Source organism: Gambusia affinis, linkage group LG03 (assembly GCF_019740435.1).
Source record: "Gambusia affinis linkage group LG03, SWU_Gaff_1.0, whole genome shotgun sequence".
Taxonomy (NCBI): Eukaryota; Metazoa; Chordata; class Actinopteri; order Cyprinodontiformes; family Poeciliidae; genus Gambusia; species Gambusia affinis.
The window spans coordinates 5,920,909-5,938,044 of NC_057870.1; the positions used below are offsets into that span (position 1 = coordinate 5,920,909).

Genomic DNA, 17,136 nt, shown 5'->3' on the forward strand with positions numbered 1-17,136 from the left:
GAAAGTGTGCTCACCCATGATAATATATTAAAACAAGGAGAAACTGTTTATGGACTTCAGTTTTTATTTAATTTTATTTTTTATTTTTTACTTCCTAGCGTGGTTAGCATTACTGCAGCACACTTCTTATTCTTACCTTCCTCCAAACATTTCCACTTCAAAACTGTCACATGACTCGGAGCAGAGTTTGGAAACTCAGTTGGACAAAACAATCCTACTGTGATCCGTTGGAGGTGTCGCTCTCTTGCAGCAAAATACAGTTTCAATTTCCTTACGTCTGCTTACGTCCTGGGATTAAGTTTTTAAGAAACTCATTAAAACCGAAAGTAGCTAACACAAGGCTCTTCATCCCACAGTAACAACTTCCACACTGAGGAGAGCTTTTGTTGGTACGACAAAATCGTTCCTGCTTGTCAGTCATTCTTTAAGGTCGTTCAAGGTGAGAAGTGAAAAGAGTCCCGCCACTAGAAACCAAAGATGGTTTCTTTGTCCTTCTCTAATTCATAATATTAAAAAATTATTTAGCTAGATGTAAGTAACGCATAAAGTCATATGGAGACGCTGATGCCATACTGTGAATAAACAAAGATATCTATAATTAAGGACGAGAAGCCGAAGGCTCAGAAAATGATGAAGGGAATAAAAACAAATGTATAGATGGCAGCTGCTAGCTGAAACGGTCAAAAATGACGAATAAAGGGATTGGATAAGTCAGAAAGTAGCAACACATCTTCGGGATCTCTAGAGTCGCAGCCTAAGCAACAAACACAAGCAGATCATCTGGACAAGCCCTGAGCCTCCTAACCTGTATGTGGTTCTGGCCGTCCAGCATCCACGAAGAGAGCTTCTTCTCACAGGAGCCCGACACGCCCCTCAGACGGCCGGGGTCAAAGGTCAGGCACATGACGGGTTCGGGGTGGGCTTTGACACGGCTCAGCTCGGACCTCTGGGTCACGTCCCACAGCAACAGGGAACCGTCCTCGTATCCAGCCAACAGGAACGGTCCGAGACCCGAGTCAGGCTGCAAGAGAGGGGAGGAAGACGGGAGAGAGGGAGGAGGGACAGCAGGAACGGAAGGACAGCGACGCAAGTTAAGACGTGAGATGAACACGGGGGTTTAGAAAGCCATAAAAAAAAAAAAAAAGAAAAAAAGAAAAAGACAACTAGTGTGGTGCTGGGAGCTAAGAGGAGCAGAGGTTATCAGTCTGGAAGCTCCGGCTGACACTCAGAGATGTTGTGGCCTCCATTTGTCAGTCAGCTGCTCTCTGCAGCACAACAGTGTCATTTCATCCATCATTTGACACTTTTTAACGTCTATCAATGCACAAAATGCAATTAGTATTTTAATTTGCTAATTTAATTTTTAATCATAATTGAACTATGATTTTGACATGGCAGACCTTCAAATTTGGATGTTTTTTTTTTATTTATTTTTTATTGGGATTTATGTATTAAGGTTGTGAAATAATGTTTCTTTTTTTAAAATTGAATCCCAAAAACACTTACAGCTATGACTACAATGAAAGGCTACTCTCATGCCACACATTTCAGATTTTAATTACAAAAAATGGGCAACTTTGGGTTTGTCTTGTGGCACAATGTCAAAAAGATTTAAGACACGAACGCCTTTTAATATTCCCTGTAGGGGTGGGCGATACGGACTTAAAGTTTTATCAGAATCGTAGTCTCACAAAAGCTGCTCTTGAAAAACATCCCCACTTGCAACACGCTTCTTTAGACACCAGTCACATGTGTATTTTGTGTCACTGAAATGCACTATAAGAACATTTGATGATATTTTCAAATTTATTCAAACACCCTTATGGGGAGAAAAAATAGTAAAAATAACAATCCTGATAATATGGACAGTTTTAGTTTTTAAAAAAACAAAAAAAACATTATTTGGAATTCATCGCGACAATTTAAAATGAAAATCTTATCACTATGAGAAACTTATCATGATAAATAATAAACGATATTATAAACGCCCACCCCTAATTCCCTGGACAGTACAAGACCTACAGGAGAACAAGCATGAAGCACAGCATATATTTCTATTAAAAGTGTAAATCTTTTGGAGTTAAAAGTACATGGTAGAGTTGAAATGTTATCTAAAATAAGTGAATAATAAAATAAAGAGTAATGGTACTAACATTGGGAGGAAAAGTCTGAAACAGAAAGAGTGGAAAGAGATTTAGGATTCACAGTGAGATACCAGTTTCTTATGAATAAAATTAAATAAAAACACAATTTCTTATTTTAAGTTTGAACACACCACAGCAAACACACACCTGGCTGGGCAACTGTCTGGACAAAGCCTTGAACTTTGTTGAGCCTTATGAGAGGTCAGCGCTAGATCCAGACTTCAGATGATGGAGGAATAAACACAGATGCTCTGCGCTGCACTGGCTCTACCTTTTGTTTTTAAAATAACACAAGGCCATAAGAAGAAGAAGAAAATGAAGAAGAAAAAGAAGAAGAAGGAGAAAACGCAGTACCATGCAGAAGCCAGAAGGGAAATCTTTTTTTCCATATGTGCCCATGTCAGCCATTTTTCATCCTTGTTCAAGTCCTCTCCTCTGTTAACGCTCCATATTTCTCCTCTTCCAGCTTGAAACAAATTATAGACAGAGTCGTGTACGCCTACCAAACACATCAGCGGAGGACGAACACGGAGGGATTATGAAAACAAATAAAAACAAGTAAAAATCAGTGGCCCCCAGCCCCCTGCTTGCCAGCAGGGACCGGGCCAAGCGATCCAGATTGGGGCCCAGCGTTTCACTTAAGCGAAGGACCTCCTTGATTGATGATGTCATGGGTCGGAGGTCGGGGAACCCTGGGTAGACACCTAATTCATTATATCCTCCACAGGCCTTTCTACAAGAGGGCTCTCTCTGCTGGAGTGGGGCTGGGGCACTGGGTGGAGATTCATCACAGGAGAACAGCTGCAAAGAAGAAGAGAAGACGGACCAGAGGAAGGAGCCGCCTTTCCTAGAACAGCAGCGTGCCGGGGCGACCGAAGTGGTGCAGATTTTACCCAGGGTTTCATTGGTTAAAATGAAATTGGATTACAACTCCAGATGTAAGAAACTGCTGGTTTCTTTTAAAAACCAGCAGACTCAGTGGCAATATTTGAAGTATTATAGGGATGGTTAATAGGTTAAGAAAAATTGGCACATTCTACAGATTTTTCATTTGACCACTTAAGTCTTTTTAATTATATATTACCAAATACAAATGAACAAATACAACAGTTCATCTTTGAAATAAGAAAAATTCTTTAAAAAAATACTTCATAATCCGCAATGACAGCATAACGTCAGTGAATTTGAGCTGAGCGAAGCTAAAGCTGTGCCACGTTTTTATCTTAAGGGCAAAATGTATATATATTTTGTACAGTTTTGGCTTAATTAATGCTTGTTCTTTTGGCATATCCTGTCACTCAAAGTGATGCTAAGACATAAAACAAATCTTCTTGTTCACTTTTTAGATAGACACTTCGACATTTTTGGGATAAAAAACAGGCTACTGTTCGGGACTGATCTTCACTTTGTCCATGTTTTCATGTTTCCATGTTTCCGTCTTGGAAGTGAAAGATTCTGTTTTGCAGCCCTTACACCAGAGATATGGAGAACACGGGATATTACTGACGCATGTTGAACACATCCACCATCTGAGAAATTCCTGCAGCTCTTTCAGGGGTTGATGTCAGGCTCTTGGAGGCCTCATTGACCAACCTCCATTTAGTTTTTATTATTATTATTATTATTTTTGAAAGGACATCCAGTTCTTCTAATGTTGCAGTTTAGGGTTTTTTATACATTTTGTTCAATTACTAAAGATCGTCTTGACTGCACAGAATAGAGCAATGGAAGTTTGCCTTCTCTCTTCCGTTGACTTATATCTTCATACAACGAGATCATTTTGATCTTTCATAGCTTTTCTGTCTCTGCCAGTGCTGGGTAGGACACTTTAAAAATGTTTACAATTAGTAGTTGCTAACTTCTAACTATTAAAGTCACTTAAAGTAATGTATCTAATTCCATTTTCTTCCTGTTCAATGATTTGGATTTTGAGCAATTTTAAACCAGTCATGGCTGGTTACCGTTGTAAATTCAGGTTGCTACGTGATGTGAATAGACGGGATTCACAGCTGTTTGAAGGGAGCTGGATCTTGAAAATCTGTTCGAGAACTGTTTTAATGAATCGTTCCCAACAAAAAAAAGAAAGTACTTTTTTAAAATATTTTGAAGCAGCTAATCTCTGGGAGATTTCAAATTCTTCACTTGAGGACCTGAACTCCTCTCAAAACCTCTGATTACTCCAATATTGTTACACACACACACACACCTCACAATGCTAGAGAAAGACGCTGTTCTCTCCCCTGACAGTATTTGGTTCTGGTTCTATTTTAATCGTTTTAGCAGGAAAGGAATCCTTTATATATTAACTTATTTTAATTCCTGTTGCCTCTTTTTTTCCCCTCTCATTTAACCCTGCTTAATGGCTCTGAGAAGACAATCGTATCCTTCAGTTAATTGAATGAACAAACAGTATATTTTGTGCCACAGAGCTTTTTATAAAACTTTAGTGGAGCTTAGACTTTACTGTGACATTGGCATGTTTTTGCACACTGAATAAATGTGTGACTTTGACTATCTGCTTATGAAGTACATATTATAGAGCAACATCCACCTTAAAAGGAGAAAACATCTGAAATGTCTTTATGCAACTGTGAAATTTGACCACAAGACAGCTTATAAATGTATACCTTTGTCACTAAATAATTTCTTTTTTTGTTTACTTATACTGTAGCCAACTACTGTTTTCTATGTTTTTGCACTAATCTCTTTACTGTGCAGTGGAGTTCTTTTATGGTTCATAATTTGAAAGAAAGAAAAACAAAACATCTCCAAATAATCATTTACGGTAGTAAATAGTAACATTTAACATTACAGTAGGTATTTTGTACTTCTCCAGCTCTGTTGGGACTTCTGATAGGCTATTTATTTAAACCTCACAGGATTTAAAAAGTACAAATGAATAAAACCACAAAAAAAATAGAAAAAGAAATGATAAATCTTGATGTAAATCAAATAAAACATATGAGGTAAGGTAAGAGATCTCAGTAATGATCAAATTTTAAAGACTTGATCACCTAGGAAAAGGATAGCTGGATGAAAGATAATTTGTAAGGAGTTTCGTTCTGATAAACATTAACATTTTTTAAATTTTAAAGCGATAAAAAGGTTGGCTGCAGAAAGGCACTCAAGAAAACCTACCTGAAAAATATGCTAATATGAAGGTAATTGTGTTATTTCTTATTTTGTCTAAGGAAAACTACAAATGTATTTATCTTTCTCCTTTTAGTTCCCAGTGAAAACCTAGTTCACTTTAACCCATGAACAAGCCTGAGTTGTTGATGTCGCGGCGCAGGCCTCGGGCGGGAGCTGCTTCCACATAAGGAACCAATCGCTTCCTGTGGTCGTCGTTCAGCTCCCGCCACCATGTGATGGCCACCAGGCAGCGAGGTGATGAGCGCAGAGTGATGGATATCTGTAAAGGAACATTTCCTCTTTCCCAGCCAGCCTCCGCTCACATCAGAAGCCTCGCACGTCGTACATCACCGCCGTCCCCGCGGCCAGGGTCCGGCGTCCTCGCGCGAGTCAAAGCCACATGTGGAGCCACTTTCGATTGTTCGCTCCATCAAAGCCGATCAGATGGGGAGGAATAAAACAGTATACGCCTCGATTTTTAAGAAAGAGTCCATTCCCTGCAGTTCTTTCACATTTTGTAGACTTTAATGAGTCTAATTGAGTTTTTAGGTAAAGTAAATTAATAGCAGTGAGAGTAATTGATGTACATGGGTGCTGCATTTTGCCTCCACGTATGGTTTACATACTGATCATTGATCTTCAAAAATCCTGACCTGCCAATAACAATTTTTTTGTCTGAGAAACAATTTTTAAAAATTGCTAAGGCGAGACTACTGTTGACCACGGACTGGCAGATGTGGTGGGAGGATCTGTCTGTCTGTCCGTCTGTCTGTCTGTCTGTCTGTCCGTCCTGTCCCACAGCAGAGCAACAGGCGTTTTCAAAGGCCTTTTGCTGGATATCGGTTTTTCATATAATTACCGGCCGATTGCTGATTTCCCAAAATTAAGGAAATCGGGGCCAACCTGTCAGTGTAGCCCTAGATCAAAGCATAGTCTTGTATTGGAATGTCCTAATCAAAGTCCAATCTAAATCTAATTGGGAATCTCTGGAAAGACTTGACATGTAATCTGCATCCAATGTGATTGATCTAAATTGTCTTGCAAACAAACAGTCATAAATGTAAGTGTCTGGATGTGGGTGGATGTGAGCAAATACTTAATATTATAGAAATTGCTGCGAGATTTGATTTATTAAAGTATTTCCCATGGCAGGTGGGAGGGGCTAAAATACAATAAAATGCTCACTTTTTAGATTTTTGCTTTGCAAATCTTGAAAATGGGAAAAAAAACACATTTTCCTTCAGCATTTAGTGCACAATTATGCAGCAGTATCATATTACTACTCCTAATATAATATTCTTTGACAAAAAGAAAAACCCAAAACGATAAAATTTTATACTACACTGCTGATCACGTTTACGGTTATAAAGTTACAAAAGGTGAAGAAAGTTCAAGGATTGTGAAGATTTTTGCCAGATTTTGCATCTCCAGCACTAAAGCCGGACTTATTTTAAGAGAATAAAGTAATAAAGTGAAACAGAATAATGTTGTTTAATGCTGCTGCTGTTTTGTGGAGTTCAGTAAATCTACTGGCGAGTCTGTTTTTAGAAATAAGAAGGACCATCAATATTAAATGGTGAGAGGTGAATGATGAGAGGAGTGACGGAGAGAAGAGGTCACTGTGGGCGGGACCACTGCCTCCAGCGTTGTGGGCTAAAGGAATATTTGATGTGGAGAGATGTTTCTTTCTTTTGACTTATTAAACGAGTGAGTTAGACAGAGAAGGAAGGATCTGTACACAATCATAAAAGTATGTTTCCCACTAAATAAGTGTAGCAGTAAGCGTTTGTCTCTTAAGGAATCCCCATAAAATGATTTACAGTCACCTGAGCCTGTTTAGCTTTGAAGTCAGGCAGCTGCCTGTGCTGTATTACATTGATATTATATCATTTATAATCCTATAATTGATCATTTGGTTTCTTGGCACTCAGCGCGGAGGCAACACCGGTTCATAAATCAGAAGATGAAAAGTAGGCACAGCAAGCAGAATCAAAGCAAAACAAAGAGGGTTTTGGAAACAAACTCGTCGACACGCTCTGAAACAGATCGTCACCTGTTTGTGTGTGTCTGTTTAAAAAAAAATTATTTTAACAGCGCTCGGATTGAAAAGGCGCAGGCCTCCCGGAAGCCTGCCTGGCCGTAGTTTTAAACACAATAAGCAAGGTTTTCATTCCTGTTGCCTGTAAACTTTAACAAGCTCATAAAACGCACTCAAAAACAGGGAGTCTCTAACCACGGTCCAAAAACTGCCTCAAGAAAAAAAAAAGAAAAAGGGAAAAAAGGCCAATATTAACCGTGGAAATAATCATAGGATCACATTAATGAGAGGAAAATAAAAAGGGTTGACGGTGTCCACAAAACAAAACAAAACAAAACAAAGACGTTTTGCTCAGATCAGATTGGATATACAGCTGCAGGCTGATATATGGATGTGAACCCACGGCCTTTCCAAACGCTCTAATTACAGTGTTGAGGCTGGCTGCCAGTTGAGAAGCAGTGCATGGAAAAATGGCCCGGGACGAGTCGTTGAGCCGTAAATCAGACTGTGTCTCCTGCGTGTGCGATTTTTATTTTTGTTGTTGTTGTTGATTTGTCCGTTACTGCAGCTAGTTGTGTGATTTGGAGCAATGGAAAGAAAGCATTTTCAATATGGATTTAAACAACCAGGAGAGAAAAGGTGTGATGGCACCAGAGCTAACTTACCTTCCACAGTTGTACGCACATGACCATTCCCAGCTTCGTGTCTGGTGTCAGTGTGCAGACCGGGTTCTTACTGGGCATCTCGATAATCTTGATCTGTGGAGAACAGATTAAACGTTTCAGTTGGGATTCATGCCTCTGTGCTAAAGCTGTAAGGCCCATTTCATTTTGTGACTCTGGATTTTTAAAGAACTGGTGTTATGTAAAATAGATTTTTTTTTTTTTGGCTTTATTTTACAATGTTAATCCCTCATCAGAAACACACTTGGAGTGTTTCTTTGATTCTTTCATGCATGTTGGAGAAATCCTTGAATCTCCCAGGACAACCATTCCAGGGTGCTTAAACGCCTGCAAAGCACTATTTATCACCACAGAGCTCCACCTCGGAGGTGCATTCTCCAGTCAAGCGCCTCCAGATTAGCGGCGGCAGCAATTAGCAAACACCTGGTGGAACTGCTGAGATTACCATGCAAACTTCTTCTCAGTCCAACACTCCTCACAACGGTCGTAAACAGGATAATGGAGAAGGATTGTTGAGAAAAAGTAGGAGCTTCTTAAAGAAACAGAGGCCAGTTTCAAGGCATCAAACTGCAAATTAAAATTTCTTTTAATTTCTGTTTGAGATATATATATATATATATATATATATATATATATATATATATATATAGCATTTTTATAATAACTGAAGGTGACATAGTTTCTTGGTTGTGTTATGTAATGAGAAAATACACAACACCCGTCCTTTAATTACTTCAGTCTAAACCAAATTGTTGCATCCAGCGAAGTCTTTTTAACCTGCACAGTACAGAGTGTAAACTTTTTCACATTTTTTCAGGTTAAAAACATAAACACGCATGTATTTCATTGCATGTTAGGGAGCTAGAACAACACAAAGTGGCGAATAATTGTGACACAGAAGGTTAAAGATGTATGGGTTGATGCCTGTGGTGTGAAGTTGTGTTCAGCAACCCTGAGTCATATGTTGACCAACGTTCACTGCAATTCCACTGATATTTTTGTTCATGCTTTGGTGGACAGAGAGTGTCTAGGAGAAGCAAATTTCAAGCCTAGCTGCAGATGAGACTTTTGACCGGGTCATTTCATGATGCTGCCTCCACCATGACACTAATGTGTTTTCTGCCACACATTGCAATCCGAGTGTAGGTCAAAACATTTGACAAGAGCTCCATCTTCCACTTGTTTTCTGTGTTCCCTACAAGGCTTGTGGCAAACACCGACTGGGACTTCGGTGTTGGAGTCACGTATTTTTTTAAAAATAGCTAAAAAGCCTTATTTAATTGTTTATTTTTTTGGCTGTTCTGAGCTTGATTCATATTGAACATAAAGGGTGTTAAAATAAATAATATCTGAAACTGGACCTGTTGGCCTCATTTGTTACACCTTCCTATAGTTTCTGCAGAGACAAAAAAACCTGAGTATGAAAAAAAATATAAAAAAGAAACAAACTCCAGGCCATTAATTAGACGTTTGAACAAATTCTATTTGTCCCCCAAAATTTTTTTTGAACTATTTGAATTTCTTAATTACTAATAAACAAGTCACTCTGCTTGCAGCACTGCGGTGAACTGTAGCAATGAAGAATCATTGGAAGTATGCCCTGTATGTGTGCTGGATAAAAGCCTAGATTTGTGGTGAACTTCATTAATAATCATAATCACACTGCAAAAACTAAATCTTACCAAATATTTTTGGTCTAGCTTCTAGTGCAAATATCTTAGCGCGCGTGATATAAGACAATAAATAAATAAATAAATTAGAAAAAAAATGCACCTTTCCTCTGCTTCACACTTAAACTAAATTGTGTGTTAGTCTATCGCATACATTTCGAATACATTACTTTGAAGTTTGTGGTGTGGCAAAATATGAAAAGGCTCATGGGTAATAAAAACCTTTTATTTGCACTGTATTTAGCCTAATTAAATTCAAATTATTTTTGTATATTTATCTCAATGAATCTGTCTTCGCGACTGGAAGAAGGCTGCATATTTGGAGGAAGCACACTTGCGAGTGCAATATCTGTTTACAAGCTGCAAGTTATAACCTGCCTGATGATTTCAAACATCGCAGCTGCAACCAGAATCATGTCACTATAATTATTGTTTTTTGGTTGTTTTTTTGTTGTTGTTTTTTTAGACTTCCGCAGATCATTCCACCACCAGCTAGCACACAGCTGTCTATGATGCATCCAGCTACAGCCTTACCCGGCCACATGAGCCCTGTTTTCCCTGCACACGTTGGAATCAACTTTACTAAAAACGATGGAGTGATAAAGTGTGCCCGTGTGTACCCTCATTAGGGGCAAAACGAACTCCTCCGGCTTACTCCCGGCCGATGATTCACATATTCATCGTCATTAGGCCTCACGTTAAACAGCCCTTTAAGGGAGTGATCTGTATTTTATCACTAGGCCACATCTGTCCTCCATGTTTACCTCTGCGTGCCTGACAAAGGGAGCTTTTAAGGCTCCTCTGTGCCTCAGGTGATCTCTGTTCTTGTGTGGCATCGAACTGCCCCATAAATAAAACGCCCACGCTATTAATTAATGGTTCTGCCACAACAGCTATCTGCTGCTGGCAGGAATGTCAATGTGAGCAGTAAATAGAGGGGGGGAAAAAAAAAAACCTCAGTAGGAACTTTTTGTTTTGTCTGCTTTCTTGTCATATATCAAAATACTGACCTGTTTTTTTTTTTTTTGCATGTGGTAAATCACGCCATTGTGCGTGCTTATTGGCATGAGCCTGTGCATTGTTTCTGCAGAAATTCGTTAATGAGGGTGTTTTACTTGCACATGCATGATAAGCATCTGTCTTGGCCCGTTATGTCTGTGGAATGGGGTGGAGATGCCAAATGACGAGGAAAAAAAAAAAATGGAGGGCTGCAGTCCGTTTTGGTCTGCCTTTAATGGCTACATAGGTGTGCCTCTGTCTGTGTCTGTTGGGACAATGGCATTATTGAGGTGCTGGGAGTCATAGGCGCCCCGCTGGCCGGGCATGCTGGACCCGGGGGTTAGCGGAGGCACGTCTGACCGGATCAGGTGACCGTCCCCGGCCCTTTCAAGTTGCGCGTAACATGAATCTGGAGGCAATAAAAGATGGCTGAATGAGCTTTTGGCTGCCTTCTCCCCATCCAGTCTCACCTCTCAGACAGTGGCTCCACACAAAAACCGTACAAGCTCGCGGGCGTCGTGAATTAACTACGAGACGGACAGAAGTGTGATCTCATTCCAAGTTAACTTTTTTCTTTTTTTTTTCTTTTTTTCTCCCTGTGGATTCAACGTCTAAAGCAGACGCCTGGATTACTTCATCAATCAAAACGGATTTCGTCATTAGTTACCGTCTGAAACTCACCATTTAGCTTACTTTTGAAGGATCGCTGAGGGCTATTAGGTGCTTTAGACAAGAGGATTCAATAAAAAAGAAAGTCACCAGCTGCGACCGCAACCAACCGATATTTAGCTCCCGGTCCAGATTAAATTCTTCCACAGAGGTTTAATAAGGAAAACATTCTGATTACTGTTTGACAGTTTCTGGCTTAAAATATGAGATTTACAGTGTTGGCGAGAATCTATTTAGATAACAATCCCTTAGTAAATCGCAGAGAAGCCACACACATTTGGTAGCAATCAACAAGCTTCTGGCGTGATTCTGGTTGGATGTTTAAGAACTTATATGGATTGGAGGGGTTCATTTAAAGTTCACTGTTCATATATTTTCAATAGGGTTGAAGTCCAGGTAACTCTAGAAGTCTATTAGCTCGTCCAATATGAGGAAAATTAAAAATTTCAGAGGTAGATGTTCTCCTTTAGTATTTCATTCACACCGGACTTGACGTGAAACAGACCCCCAGGATGATGCTACCACCACCATGCATGACGTTTCGTCTTTTACTATGACCGAATTGGGTTTTCTTTGACTTGTGAAACCATGAAACCAGTTGTGTAAAATTGCATTTAGGCTTAGGCATCAGTTTTTGTAACTGCAGTTTCTGTTTTGGTTGACAGCCAGTTGACCAAAACAGACAAAAAAAAACAAAAAAAATTACAATAGTTTTCAATAAAAAAAATTGTTCCTTCGTGCAAAAGAACTAAATAAAATCAACTCCCGAACGAGAAGAAGTATGATGAAATACTTGACAGTTTTGTTCGGTTTTAAGAAATCTAATAAAAATACTGACTGAGACGTAATCCAGTCAGATCTAATATTTGTCTAATTGACAAAAAAAAGAGAGTCAGAAGGAAGTACATGGACTGAAGTATTTAACATCGTAATTACAGTAAAACTGTTGCACATTACATACACACACACATAAAGTTGAGGTAAAACAGGCCAAATCTCAACGTGACATACCTTTAGATAATCAAACGTTTTACACTTTTGAAATGTGTTCAGTTTCATATTGTTGCACTACTGGCATTGCCTTTATAATTTTTACATTTAATTTTAACATTGTATTATTTCTTTTCAAAAGTTATGAAGAGTTATAAATGTTTTATGTCGGTGTAAAAATGATGAAAGGACTGAATACATGTAGCGCTTTCTAAAAGTACTTACAACTCAAAGAGCTTAAGATTAAAGATATTTTCACACATTGATACACAACTTAAGGCAAATCAACTATAAACTATCAGACGCAGATTAGATAAAATTTACAACCAATTCAAAAAGAGTAGATCGACATTTGTCTTTAAAGTTGATTGTGATGTAACCAGTCCGATCAAGGAAAACAGCGCTACAAATCCATTTATAAAAGCTCCAGATTAATGATACTGTGTTTGGTATCAGGTTCATGCTCTTCCCTGCTGTTTTTCTAATGATGTCATGCTGATTACTGTTACTGTTTGACGGTTCTTGGCTGCAGATTTTATGTATCATGTCAAGTCTTGACAAACTCGCTCGCAATCCTTGAGTGGATTCAGAAATAAGAAAGCAGCTCTTGCTTAGAGATACAGTTATCCATTAACAAATTATTGACTAAAAGCCAAAAATAAATAAATTAGATTTTAGTATCAACAAAGATACTGAAACATCTTTGATAGTTGACAATTCCTTTGCACTAGTGCACTGCTTATTAAACAAGTATTGAAGAGAATGCATGTAGCCTTTGGGTTGGCAACAGACATGAACCAGTGGAAAATCCAAAAGTTGTCCAGCCAACTGCCGATAAATTTGCTCTCACTCATTACAGATGAAAAAAAAATTAGCGAGCTGGCTAGCTAGCAAAGTTGTAAAGTCAAGGCGGTAGACTTAACCACCTCGACTTTTAGAAATACCCTTTGTGCCTGACCTCTCACCTCTTCGGTTTGCGGGCCAGCAAAGGCCAGCAGGTAGCTGGACGGGCTCGTTTCCAGCACAGAGCACTGACAGAATCCAACACTGCCCGTCCACACAGAGTCCACCGCCTCGATGCGGCCTTCTGTCAGATCCCACAGGCAGACCCGCATGTCACGTCCCTGACTGCTCCATTTACAGAGAGAAGAAGAAAAAGGGACACAAGCTGTACTTATTGAGATCCATACACAAATATATAGTCAGCTTAAATTGTCACTCTGAGATTTAAAAGCATGTATTGACAGTAGTCTATGCTTTACTAAATGAATCCTTTAATCCCAATGTTGTTAAGCAATAGGAGAAAACATAAGTAAAGTTTTGCAGGTGGGTCCAGCAGCAGGTGTCTGCAGACCAACCAATAGGAGCACATCTTGAGACTTGCCTAATGAGAGTATCTCCTGTCCGCAGTGTGCTGACCCAGATGACTGAATTACCACCATGACCGTCTAGAACCCGCTCTGCCCTCCGACTCTCCAGGTTCCAGATGTGGACGGCGCCTTTTGTAGACCTGCAAAATCGTGCAAACACTTGGTTATTTACAAAGTCTCTACTGCAAATGTAAAAATTGCAGTATCTGTGACTTACTCATGTTCATGACAGGTGTTATGTCATGTTTATGACGGTGTCTTATTCACAACCCGTCAAATAAAGTTCGACAGGTACATTTTTTAACATTACTCAACTCACAGCTCCACCCATAAGTTATAAGATAAGTTTTTTTTTTTCTTAAATGCAAAATACATATAGATCTAATAGTTCTTTAATTGAAATTCTTAATATGTTGCTCTTTCAGCAAATTACCTTTGCCAGTGTCTGAATACTCCACCTAATGATTGGATTCCTGAATTAGTTGACAATTATCTCAATAATCGATTCATCGAGATTCATTACGATTAATCAGACTAATCGTTTCAGCCCTCGTTGACTCACCCAGAAAACAGCAGGGGGCTGTCACCTCCGGAGCATCTGAAGTGGAGGGAGTTAAGAGGAGCGCCGGCCCCTCTTAAAGTATAAATGGGACATGGAGCTGGACGAGACATCGACCAATCAAGTGCAGGCCAAACACTGAAAGATAAAATTACATTGGACTCCATTTAAAACATGCCTTGGTGACTGATAAAAACTGTGCTTCTGCAACTTCTGCAAAGCCCTCTAACAAAGCGATGAATGTTGAGATCAGCCAAGTCAACAAACAGCTATGACTTTGTTGTTGCACAAACCTCGAACAGAGCCAATCTGAGATTAGCTCCCTTTTGCCTTCAAGCTTTGGGTTTAACACAGAACTCAGCGTCTTCATTTCCTATTTTCTCTGTAAGTACAACCACCCTCCTACCTTTTTTTATGATTTCATGTGATAACAACTCTCTTACTCAACTCATCATAAATCAAAAGTCGTGACACTTTAATTACAGTAAACACACAAGAGATTGGGGTTCGTCATTCCTCTCCCGATTAACAGCCGTTGTCCCAGAGGCAAAGGTAACATCTCAGACTTTCATGTCGGTTGTTGGCTGGGCAGGTGAGGAAACCGAATCAACCACAGACACGCTGGGAGGAAACGACTTTCCTATATGAAACTCGGATATTTTCTCATGTGAGGAACTCTTAGTGATTCTTGGTTAAATCTGATGTTTTTACAAAAACCTGTAAAAAAAACAAACAGGTGTTGCACGGATTTTAAAGGTTGCATTCCTTGAGCGTATATTGCATCTGATCACAACTGAATGAACTCTTTGACGTTGTGAGTCAGCACAGGAACAGCTACAGTAAATCTGGAAGTTTTCCTGAACTTTTTGAAATACGAGAAACAATGTGAAATCATAAACTTAATGTAGCATTCAAGTGTGCTTGGCAGGTAAAAAGCAGCTCCTCTACAATCTGCCTTCCTGGTTTACTTTTACTCATCGTAGCCCCCTGCAATCAGCAGACACTGAAACTGGAGCCTGAGGCATTCAGAAGCAGCTCATTTCAGGAGGTTAGTGGTTAAATTGTCCATGTCAACCTGCGAAGCAGAGAGACACAGACCTCCGACAAGCCCGCCTAATTAAGCTCAATGGACAGCAGTCACACAAGGACATAGTTGGTATGCCAGCACCACAAGAACGGGTAAACAGTTCTCTTACATTAGTTCTGATTTGTTCTTTTTGTCGCCTTTTGTTCATATTTTTCGGGGAGCCGTTGAGGCGTTGCACGTTTGGACAATTTTCTTCCTTCTGGTTTTGGATAATGGACAGCAGAAAGTATTTTTATTCTTCATTTTGGACATGTGTTATGATGCGCAACCGTGGCAACACTGTGATGTTTTTACAACTGGGAGCATCTGACTAGCATCCAAACAACTTAAGTGATACCTGAACTACAACGACTGAAAACCCCTGAAGTCTTGAACAGGAGGCTCCATGGATGTAAGCAGAGAAAGGAAGAAGTTCAAACTCTCTTCTATCGATCAAAATCTCTTCACACTGGGCAAACATCAGATATCTGACTCCAACATCTCTCTGCCCAACTATCTAGTCAAACACAGATTAAAAAAATTAAAAAAACGAGAAGCTAAAGCAAGTGAGGTGGGTTAGAAGTTCTTGCCAACAAATGATGGTGACATCCAGGATCTTTTATTGTGGAATATCGTCTCCGCTATCCAAATATTGAGTTGTCAGAATGTCGTGATAGTCATTACACTTTCATTCAGTAACAGTCTTCAGTCAGAGTCCTTTTCAGATTTGTTGCAAGACTGACTGCTACTGAAGTTCCTTTCTGCCCACAGCATCACCATCCACAATGTCCCTAAAGATACGAGTTACGACAACAATATTGAGTTTCTCTTTGGGATGAATAAAGTATTCCTGTAGTTGAATGAACTTAAATTGAATGCAAACTTCAATTTTTTTATTTCTAGAAATCCAAAAGTAACACAACAAATTATGACTGCTTGAGATATTAGGATTTACCAATGAAATCAATCAGTGATCAGAATTTGACAGTTTTGCAAATAGCCAGGAATCCTACACAATTTTCAAGGCAAAAATCCATTTAGACAATCCATCTATCCATCCATCACACAATGCACACAATAAGTCCAGATAATCTTTTATTTAAAAATCAGGATAGTAAACCTATAGGGAAACATTTTACATTCCAGACTTTTCTGGCCTTTATTCATCCCTGTTGATGAATAATTGTTAAAGTAATCAAAACTGAAAAATCAAACTTTTTTCCAGTATATAAACACAACACCAAACAGAGGTGTCTTTGACTAACTGTGTCAGCCACTTTAGGTCCCTTCTCAGTCAAAGAACCAGCATGTTTCATTTCAAGGTCAAAGTTTGTTACATGAAATAATTGAATTAAAACAACATCTTAGAAAGACAAGAAGTGCAATTTCCCGAAATTGGAATAAGGCTTCCAAGAAAACTCCAAAACTAAGATAAGTCTGGAAAAACCTGATCAGGACACTGCTTGTATTTATATGCATCTACAAAGAAACCAATAACTTAGTTTTGGTGTTGTATATAAAAGGGAAGGTAAAAAAGAAAAGCAAATCTTTGAGTTTTTGTTAGGGTAAGGGTTAGTTAAGCCGTTCCTCCAGTAAAAGGTAGGTAAGGCTGCATTCCTGAGCAGGAGGCTCATCCTGATAACAGGTGGATTAAGCATATCTTATTGTCCTCTTGCAGCAAGCCTGATGAAGCCCTGAGTCAGAGAAACAACAACAGAAAACTGGCTCCTCTCATTGTCTAAAAAACCCCAAAGCTGCCATGTGTCATAACCAGCTGTCAGTCAAAAAAAAGGAAAAACTTCCCAGGCCAGGAGCA

General features: G+C 39.2%; 1 protein-coding gene across 1 annotated transcript in view; it reads right to left on the reverse strand.

Annotated features, from left to right (window-relative positions):
* gnb1l (guanine nucleotide binding protein (G protein), beta polypeptide 1-like) overlaps window positions 1-17,136 on the reverse strand; it is a 37,477-nt gene that overhangs the window by 13,990 nt on the left and 6,351 nt on the right. Inside the window, exons 2-6 of the mRNA XM_044110934.1 lie at window positions 14,258-14,392; window positions 13,710-13,835; window positions 13,291-13,453; window positions 7,980-8,072; window positions 806-1,021 (exon numbers count right to left, since the gene is read on the reverse strand). Of these exons, the coding sequence (XP_043966869.1) occupies window positions 806-1,021; window positions 7,980-8,072; window positions 13,291-13,453; window positions 13,710-13,835; window positions 14,258-14,367 (708 nt within the window). The 5' untranslated portion in view covers window positions 14,368-14,392. The remainder of the gene's footprint in view (window positions 1-805; window positions 1,022-7,979; window positions 8,073-13,290; window positions 13,454-13,709; window positions 13,836-14,257; window positions 14,393-17,136) is intronic.